The sequence below is a fragment of the Salmo salar genome, chromosome 07 (genome assembly GCF_965601325.2).
Source record: "Salmo salar chromosome 07, fSalSal1, whole genome shotgun sequence".
Lineage (NCBI taxonomy): Eukaryota > Metazoa > Chordata > Actinopteri > Salmoniformes > Salmonidae > Salmo > Salmo salar.
In genome coordinates, this window is record NC_138297.1 from 30,308,139 (window position 1) to 30,318,146 (window position 10,008).

A 10,008-nucleotide genomic window follows, 5' to 3' on the forward strand; every position below is an offset into this window, starting at 1 on the left:
AGATACATTATTTTATCATTTTTATTTATTAATCAAATATTTGGGGAAGCCTGGCTTCCCTTGGCATCCATGAATACACACTACTTGTTGAAAGGTCAATTCATCTCCCAGTGTCTGGTGGAAAGCAGGATTTTGCCTGTGCTTAGCTCCATTCTGTTTATTTTTATCCTGTAAATCTCCCCAGTCCATAATGATTACATGCATACACATAACATGATACAGCCACCCCTATGCTTGAAAATATGGAGAGGGGTACTCAGTAATGTGTTGTATTGGATTTGTACCAAACATAAACCTTTGTAGGCTATTCAGGACATTTATTGCAGTTCTATTTTACTGCCTTGTTGCAAACAGAATGCATGTTTTTTTATACTTTTATTCTGTACAAGCTTCCTTCTTTTCATTCCGTAAATTAGGTTAGTATTGTGGAGTAACTACAATATTGTTGATCCATCCTCAGTTTGTTAAAACAGTCACAGACATTAAATTCTGTAACTCTATTAAAGACACCATTGGCCTCACGGTGAAATCCCTGAGCGGTTTCCTTCCACTCCAGCAACTGAGTTAGGAAGGACGCCTGTATCTTTGTAGTGACTGGGTGTATTGATATACCATCCAAAGTGTAATTCATAACTTCACCGTGCTCAAAGGGATATTCAATGTCTGGTTGTTTTTTTTAACCAATCTACCATTAGGTGGCATTTTTTGCAAGGCGCTGGAAAACCTCCCTTGTCTTTGTGGTTGAATCTGTGTTTGAAATTCACTGCTAGACTGAGGGACCTTAATAATAACTGATAATTGTATGTGTGGGTTACAGAGATGAGGTAGTCAAAAATCATGTTAAACACTATTATTGACATGATTTTAATTTCAGGCTGTAACACAACAACATTTGGAAAAAGTCAGAAGTTTTAAAATGTTTATTAATAGTATTGCTGTTTCCAATTAAAGCATTTGTATCCTTATCTTCAAACTAACGGGTTTGGCGTGTAAGTAAGCCGTCACGTCGGCATGAAGGATCGGGAGACATGCGCAGGAATGCGTAACAGGGTTTTTTATTAAGCCCACATTACGGTGTGCCGTGTAAAGTCACCGGGACTAAGAACCAACAAACACGTAACAAAAACACAGGGTTGAAACCCAAACAAAATAGCGAGGAGTACCTCGAATAAATAACACATGCGCACAATGACTAACACATGGGACGAGACCCGTAATCATCTGCACAATCCACAATGGCACGAAAGCCAAAACACACAGCACAGGTACTCACACATACCAACGGACATAGTAACAATAATCGACAGCCCAATGGTGACACAAAGGGCACATTTATACAAATACAATCAGTGGGAATGGGGACCAGGTGTGCGCAATGACAGTTCCGGAGGGATCCGTGACATAAGCATTTCACTGTAAGGTCTACACGTTGTATTTGGCGCATGTGACAAATAAAATATGATTTGATTTATTCATTTTGTGAGGGCTGCAGGGTGTTTACCGGGTTTATTTGCCAAAATGTTTCATATTTTATTTGTGTTTAACCGTAAGTTGTTGGATCTGAAAAAAAGTAAAATATCATATTCCTGTTTAAGTTCAGAAATGTTGTATTCTTTACCTTGTAAAGATTTTTCAAAGATTGAGATTTATTTTTATTTTTGGTGAATTTAAATTTCTAACTCAGATTTCACTTTTGCAGAGTATGATATTATCGTTCCCTAATGTAGGCCTTGAAAGCATCCCAAATTATGTCATGGGTCATCTTTTCTCTGTCTTCTATGTCCACATTTCTAATGGTAAAGGTTTACATTTTTTCCTTTACGTATTTAATACATTTCAAGGTCTTGAAGATGCTCTCTGTTCATTCTTCATATTCTGTCACTAAGTGTATTTTCTGTTGGTGTAATTAAGCATGATACAGGAGAATGATCTGATATCACCATGCCATGGATTTTTTTACCTAATAAATTGTTGAGTGCATGTTTGGAAATATAAATGCAGTCAATTCTTGAATAACTTTTCTTACCTTGAGAAAAATAGGAGTAAACTTTTGTAGTTGGGAATAGTAATCTTCAGGTGTCCTGTAGAATATATGTAGAGATGTCACATCCTGACCAGTAAAGGGGTTATTTGTTATTATAGTTTGGTCAGGACGTGGCAGGGGGTATTTGTTTTATATGGTTTTGAGTGTGTGTTTATGTAGAGGGGCGTTTGATTTATGTATTCCGGGGTTTTTGGTTTTGTTCTATGTTTGTATATTTCTATGTCTATTCTAGGGTGTTTAGATCTTTGTTTAGGTATTGGGATTGGGGCCTTCAATTGGAGGCAGCTGTTTATCGTTGCCTCTGATTGAAGGTCCTATAGTTAGGAGTATGTTTGTTTTGGGAATTGTGGGAGGTTGTTCTTAGCACTGCTGTATTTAGCCTGCAAGACTGTTAGTTAGGGCCGTTCTTGGTTTGTTTATTTAAGTGTTCACTAATAAAGTTAAGATGAGCACTCGACCTGCTGCGCCTTGGTCCATTCACTACGACGACCGTGACAAGAGATTACATTTTTATCTCTCTTTGGCAGTTCCTTGAATTTGCCCTTTTTAGTGCTGTGTCTGTCTATCTTGCCGAATGTGTGATTTAGGTTACCTGCTAAGATAATAGTTCATGTCTGGATTTGATCTAATATAGCTTGAATTCTATCTAAAAACCTAAGATTTGCCCCTGGGGAGATATACAATGAATCAATGTGTATTTACCACCATGTAAGGTACAGTTCAAAATGAGAAAACGGCCTTCTTGGATCATGTGCTGGGATATAAGGGAAAAGGGTGTATTCTTGTTTATTAGGTACACCTCTGCTCTTACTACAGTAGGTAGCATAGGCCTTTCCAATCCAGCTCCTCTTTCAATATTAAATGTTCAAGAACCTTATGCTTTTTCTTGCCTGTGTAGATTCCATGTAATACATTGGATTTTGTTGGCCAGTACTTGTATAGAATCAAAGTTAACCTTGTCTGTTCCATCTATCATTGAAGAACCAGATTAAACATTTTAGCAGACATGGCTACCTGGGCGGCAGGTAGCCTAGCTGTTAAGAGCTTTGGGCCAGTAACCGAAAGGTTGCTGGTTTGAATCCACGAGCCAGATAGGTGCAATGTCTGATGTGCTCTTGAACAAAACACTTAACCATAGTTGCTCTGGATAAGAGTGTCTGCTAAATGAATCATATGAGGGTGGTGGACATTCCATGGATATGGGAGAGTCATAGTTAGTGTATACATTATGTGTAGGTTGAACAAACATTTCAGAACACACAAAAAACATAAAGCAAAGTACTTCTTTGTACATTGAGGCGCTGTGCCTTTTTAGGGCTTTTAAGCTCCAACTCCTCTCCTAATGTACAAAAAGTCTGTGGAATATGTCCTTATAAGTACATTGGAGAAAGTCTGCCACTTAAGTGCTGTGGTTAGTTTGTAAGTGGCTAGTAGGGCAGTCTTTCATAAGTATTCAGACCCTTTACTCAGTACTTTGTTGAAGAACCTTTGGCAGCAATTACAGCCTTGAGTCTTCTTGGGTATAACATGACAAGCTTGGCACACCTGTATTTAGGGAGCTTCTCCCATTCTTCTCTGCAGATCCTCTCAAGCTCTGTCACGTCTGATGGGGAACGTCGCTGCACAGCTATTTTCAGGTCTCTCCAGAGATGTTCGATTGGGTTCAAGTCCGGGCTCTGGCTGGGCCACTCAAGGACATTCAGAGACTTGTCCCGAAGCCACTCCTGTGTTGTCTTGGCTATGTGCTTAGGGTTGTTGTCCTGTTGGAAGGTGAACCTTCGTCCCAGTCTGAGGTCCTGTGCACTCTGGAGCAGGTTTTCATCAAGGATCTCTCTGTACTTTGCGCCATTCATCTTTCCCTCGATCCATACTAGTCTCCTTGTCCCTGACGCTGAAACACATCCCCACAGCATACTGCCACCACCATGCTTCACCGAAGGGATAGTGCCAGGTTTCCTCCAGATGTGATGCTTGGCATTTAGGCCTAAGAGTTCAATATTGGTTTCATCAGACCAGATAATCTTGATTCTCATGGTCTGAGAGTCCTTTACGTGCCTTTTGTAAAACTCCATGCGGGCTGGCATGTTCCTTTTACTGAGGAGTGGTTTCCGTCTGACCACTCTACCATAAAGGCCTGATTGATGGAGTGCTGCAGATATAGTTGTCCTTCTGGAAGGTTCTCCACAGAGGAACTCTAGAGCTCTGTCAGAGTGATCACCGGGTTCTTGGTCACCTCCCTGACCAAGGCCCCTCTCCACTCTCTGCCTCGACACAATCCTGTCTCGGAGCTCTACGGACAATTCCTTCGACCTCATGGCTTGGTTTTTGCTCTGACATGCACTGTCAACTGTGGGACCTTATATAGATAGGTGCGTGCCTTTCCAAGTCATGTCCAATCAATTGAATTTACCACAGGTGGACTCCAATCAAGTTGTAGAAACATCTCAAGGATGATCAATTGTAACAGGATGCACCTGAGCACAATTTCGAGTCTCATAGCAAAGGGTCTGAATACTTATGTAAATAACGTATCTGTTTTTTTTATTTTTAATACATTTGCAAACAATTCTAAAAACATGTTCTCGCATTGTCATTATGGGGTATTGTGTGTAGATTTATGATATTTTTATTTGATTTAATCCATTTTAGAATAAGGCTGTAACGTAACAAAATGTGGAAAAAGTCAAGGGGTCTGAATACCCTCCGAATGCACTGTAATCTCAACTGCAATCTAGGTCATTTGGGTTGTGCTATTAGATGTAACACATTAAGTTATTTTATAAATACAAAATATCATGATATTGTATTCCCATTTGAGCTGTTAAATGATTGAAAGTGCAGTGATAACACATTTAGATGACAACTAAACCAAAAAATCTGATATTGTTTTGCTATATAATTTGGTTGTGCTTTTAGATGGTTGAAAGCATAGGTGATAATACATTGGGAATTCAACAAACGTTTTGAGTGTGTGAATAAAGGTTGACATCTCACTGATCAACATCTCAACCAAATATTACTCAGATTTCCACATTGAAATGACATGGTGTTCCCAGTGAGATATTTTGCTAGTTGATTGTGTTTTTGTTATGGATAGGAATGGGATATACAGTATTTGTGTGTTTATTATGGATATGAATGGAATATATTTGTTTTGACATATTGATATTTGATTTTGAGAAATCATGGAAATGTATTTTTTTGTCCTTCTGAATACCTGCCTGTTTTTTGTCCTTCTGAATACCTGTCTGTTTTTTGTCCTTCTGAATACCTGCCTGTTTTTTGTCCTTCTGAATACCTGTCTGTTTCTTGTCCTTCTGAATACCTGTCTGTTTTTTGTCCTTCTGAATACCTGCCTGTTTTTTGTACTTCTGAATACCTGTCTGTTTTTTGTCCTTCTGAATACCTGTCTGTTTTTTGTCCTTCTGAATACCTGTCTGTTTCTTGTCCTTCTGAATACCTGTCTGTTTCTTGTCCTTCAGAATAAAAGGAAAGGGAACACCAATACCTTCCTGTTTGACAGTTACTTTTTACATTGGAGTAGCACCAGGAAGAAATCTTTACTATTGTTTGTGTTTCTTCAAGTATTGTGATGCAATGTTATAATGTGTGTCAATGTAGCTCAGTGGTGAAATGGAGTGGAAAGAGTTAATACATCAGGAAGTTCCCATACATACAGTATCCCACTGTATAAAGGGGAGGGACTTGAGCAATTGATTGGAACACAGCAGAACCTAGATAACTCTACTCTGCCACCTGAGGTCAAACCCTTGCCTGCCAAGGTAAGTGACAACTTTTATGAGGATAAGTATAGTTTCAAGGAAGAAGTTATGACTTCACACCGAGAGAGAAACTCTTCAATACAGTTATTTCCTGTTGACTCTAACCTAAAACGCTGGGTTGGCTGTCACAGTACACTGGTTTACTGCTCTGAGTATGGGCCATGATGACTCTTTGTACTTTGACCGCTGATGTTTTTCACAGACAGCTGATAAGGCACTAGGGCTGTATTCACTAAGAATCAAACAGGTCGAAACGGGGAGGGACTAACCTGAACTTTTCCAATAAGAAACGCTAGATTTCATAGAAAAATGTTCTGCTATGGTGTGCACTAATGAATACACCCCAGGGCTGAGTTTTAAGGTCATGGTTTGTCGTAAAAGCAACCGCATGCAGGGAGCTACAGTATAAGTTTGAGTTAACTGTTTGATTTACTTTCTCTGAAGCATAGTGCTTTACATAGGATTATAATACTTTTGAGATCTTTTTTTATGGTCAAATTAGGGAGTATTTGATTCCATTTACAGCTGAAATACATTTGAAAGACTGCTTTATTTTGGGCTGCCTTTCTGAAACGGTGTTCGATCCTATCTGAAGACATGGCTTCTTCCGGCGATATATTATCTGAAGAGCAGTTCCAGTGCTCCATCTGTCTGGATGTCTTCACTGAGCCAGTCTCCATCCCATGTGGCCACAGTTTCTGCATAGCCTGTATAAAGAGACACTGGGATAGCAGTGATGTCTGCCATTGTCCCAAATGTAAGAGGGTGTTTGCAGGATGCCCTGATCTCCTCGAGAACTCATTCGCTAAAGACATTTCAGAAAAGATCAGGGCGAACAGACGGAACGGAATCAAGCAATCTGATGGCAAATCTGGAGGCGTGCACTGTGATGTCTGCGTGGGGAGAAAGCTCAAGGCCCTGAAGTCCTGCCTGCTGTGCCTGACTTCTTACTGCGAGACTCACCTGGAGCCTCATCAGAGAGTGGCAACTCTGAAGAGACACAAGCTGGTGGACCCTGTGGAAAACCTGGAGGACAGGATGTGTAAGAAGCACGAGAGACTCCTGGAGCTGTTCTGTAGGAGTGACCAGAGATATGTGTGCGTGCTCTGCACGGAGACGGACCACAGGGCTCATGACATCGTTCCAGCAGAGAGAGAGAGTATGGCCAAGAAGGTAATGCTCTGATTATTCTTTCATTTTGACAAAATCTCAAATTTATTTTTAGCCAAGACAAATTCCTACGTTCCTGATTTTCATTCGGAATCTGATTCCAATTCTGGTTCCATTTCTGGTTCCAATTCTGGTTCTTCTTCTGATTCTGATTGATAGGTTCAGATGAAGAAGACTGAAGCAGAGGTGCAGCAGATGATCCAGGCGAGATTGAAGAAGTTGGATGAAATCAAACACTCAGTCAAACTTAGCAGAGTGAGTCCTTATGATCAGCATCTTGTTATCTACTGTCGCTGATTCATTTCCATTGGCACAACAGAATGTGACTGTTTTCTACAGTATTTCCTTGTTGTCATCAGACAAGTTCCAAGAAAGAAATAGAGGGCAATGTGCATGACGTCAATGTTATTTTCCATGTGGGGTACCATAGGGTACAACTCTCGGCCTAACTGTTTTCAAATGTATGTCATTTGGTCAGATAAATTCAAAGAAAGAGATAGAGGATGGAGTGCAGGTCTTCACCGCTCTGGTGCGCTCCATCGAGAGAAGCCAGGCTGAGCTCATCGAGTTGATCGAGGAGAAGCAGAAAACAGCAGAGAGGCGAGCTGAAGGGCTCGTCAAAGAGCTGGAGCAGGAAATCACTGAGCTACAGAGGAGAAGCACTGAGCTGGAGCAGCTCTCACTCACTGAGGACCACCTCCACCTCCTAAAGGTCAGTGTCCCTCCACCAATATTGTCACAATAGGCAAATTCTAACTTCCACTTAAGTTTCATTTTCACCTACTCCCTCATTTCCAACAATTAATAACTAAATGAAAATCCGACTTAAGTGGAAGTTAGGATTACCTCACCGTCAACATCAGAGGATGTCGTCTGAAGTGTTTCTCCTGTTTCCCATGGTAGATTTTTCCATCCCTGTGCACCCCTCCACCCACCAAGGACTGGTCTGAGATCAGTGTTCACTCTGACCTGTGTTTGGGGAATGTGAGGAGAGCTGTATCTCTTCTGGAGGAGGTAGTGGAGACAGCAAAGAACAAACTGTCAATTAAAGGTCGTTGTCATCTTCTGTCTTCTCACTACAGTTATAAAATCCATTGTAAGACATCAATTTTTATGTTGTGTTTTCTGTGGTTCCTTACCTTGCAGAGCTAGAAAAAATACAGCTGTGTGCAGGTAAAGTTTTCTTTGGTGTTGATTCAAATCATTTGAATGAATCCTTTTTCTCTTCATTGTTCAGCTGTTGCTTCTATGATGGTGACTCCCTAGAAGAATGGCCATGCAGCACAAATATAACAGAATCATTTGAACGTTGACACATGTAAATGTTCAATGTGTTTAATGTTAAATGCCTTTTGTTACCTTTTGACCCTGTAAATTAGAGCACCAAAGAAAACAATGGACAATAACATTTTATTTTCTTATCTATTTTACGTCTCCTCAAAGTTGACGTATCCCTGGACCCGAGCACTGCCAACCCCTGGCTGGTCGTGTCTGAGGATGGTAAGCAGGTCTGGGACGGGGACGGGGACATGGAGCCGAGCCTCCTTAACGGTCCTCAACGATTCGACACGGCACCCTGTGTCCTTGCCAAGGACGGCTTTGCCACTGGGAGGCACTACTGGGAGGTCGAGGTGGGTTTGTACTGAAATTAAAAGGAAAAAACACGTTATATACGTAGGTTTAATTGATGTAGGTTTATCAGACTAAAACATTGGTTAAAATACATGAAATCTGTGTAGCATCATGATCACCAAAGGGCTGGAGATCCTTTTATTTTTCAGTGTACAGTTTTTCTCCATGCCCCTGGTAATACTGTAGGTATAGGTAAGCCTATAGACACCTTACCTTTAAGTATTGGTAAAGCTACTGGACTATAGGGGTGTGAGTTATACTTTTTTCAATTGGTTAAGGTCAGAGACAAGACCACCATGCCCCTGGTAATACTGTAGGTATAGGTAAGCCTATAGGCACCTTACCTTTAAGTATTGGTAAAGCTACTGGACTATAGGGATGTGAGTTATACTTTTTTCAATTGGTTAAGGTCGGAGACAAGACGGCTTGGGACCTGGGTGTGGCCAAGGAGTCCATCAACAGGAAGGGCATGGTCACACTGAGCCCTGAGGACGGCTATTGGACGATATGTTTGAGGAGAGGAAGTGAGTACAGAGCATGTGAGGGACAGTCGGTGTTGCTCCACTTCAGAGAGAAACCATGGAAGGTTGGGGTGTTTGTGGATTACGAGGAGGGGAAGGTGTCGTTTTATAATGTAACGGACAGGTCTCATATTTATTCGTTCACGGGCTACCAGTTCACTGAGAGGGTGTTACCTTTGCTCAACCCAGATATGCGTGACAGCGGGAACAACATATCACCACTCATTATATGTCCTGTTGGTGTTTTCACCAGAGGCGGTAGTTTGGATGATGACATAACAATATGAAATGTACTTTGCCATGGACAATACATTTCATTTTGAAAGTGTCCTAAAGAGGAAAACAGAAAACAAAATGGACTTAAATTGCCATGGACTTAAATTGATAAATGGGTTATAGAAAGATTCAGTAAGATTCACTCCATTTAATTTGGTTGAATTAAATTAAATTATGAATGCTCCTTTAAATGCAGATATGTTGTGTTTTATTTATTTATATTTTATGTAATTGTCTGAGAAGAAGACAGAAGTTAATGCAACTATCCAAACCAATCTTTATTAGCTCATGTCATCAAAATTGTTAAAAGGTTTTAAAAAAATTTTTTTTTATGAATGCAACAGTTGTACAACAGATGAAGATATTAAAAACTTTTCAAATCCATCATATACTGACTGAATAAAACATTGTTCTGGCACAGTGTTGTGAAAAATAAATCTATATGTGCCTCATTTTCATACAGTATATACACTAGATGTATTTTCATACATGAATAAACTAATATAAAGGGGCGGAACAGGGCTACAACCACCAAAAAATGTATCTGTCTCGGTCTACCTGAGCTGTCTAAACTGCCTCATTA

General features: G+C 40.3%; 1 protein-coding gene across 2 annotated transcripts; it reads left to right on the top strand.

Annotated features, from left to right (window-relative positions):
* Positions 1 to 5,736: 5,736 nt before the first annotated feature.
* On the top strand, positions 5,737 to 9,814 carry LOC106608964 (E3 ubiquitin-protein ligase TRIM39). 2 transcript variants are annotated; one of them, XM_014207234.3, is made up of 8 exons: positions 5,737 to 5,826; positions 6,422 to 6,999; positions 7,156 to 7,251; positions 7,475 to 7,708; positions 7,900 to 8,047; positions 8,143 to 8,169; positions 8,440 to 8,627; positions 9,038 to 9,814. In XM_014207234.3, the coding sequence occupies exons 2-8, from the start codon at positions 6,424 to 6,426 to the stop codon at positions 9,434 to 9,436; spliced, it is 1,668 nt and encodes a 555-aa protein (XP_014062709.3). In that variant the 5' UTR covers positions 5,737 to 5,826; positions 6,422 to 6,423; the 3' UTR covers positions 9,437 to 9,814. The 2 variants fall into 2 exon arrangements, with proteins under 2 accessions (XP_014062709.3, XP_014062708.3); XM_014207233.3 differs by lacking the exon at positions 5,737 to 5,826 and having other exon boundaries at positions 5,851 to 6,999.
* Positions 9,815 to 10,008: the final 194 nt, after the last annotated feature.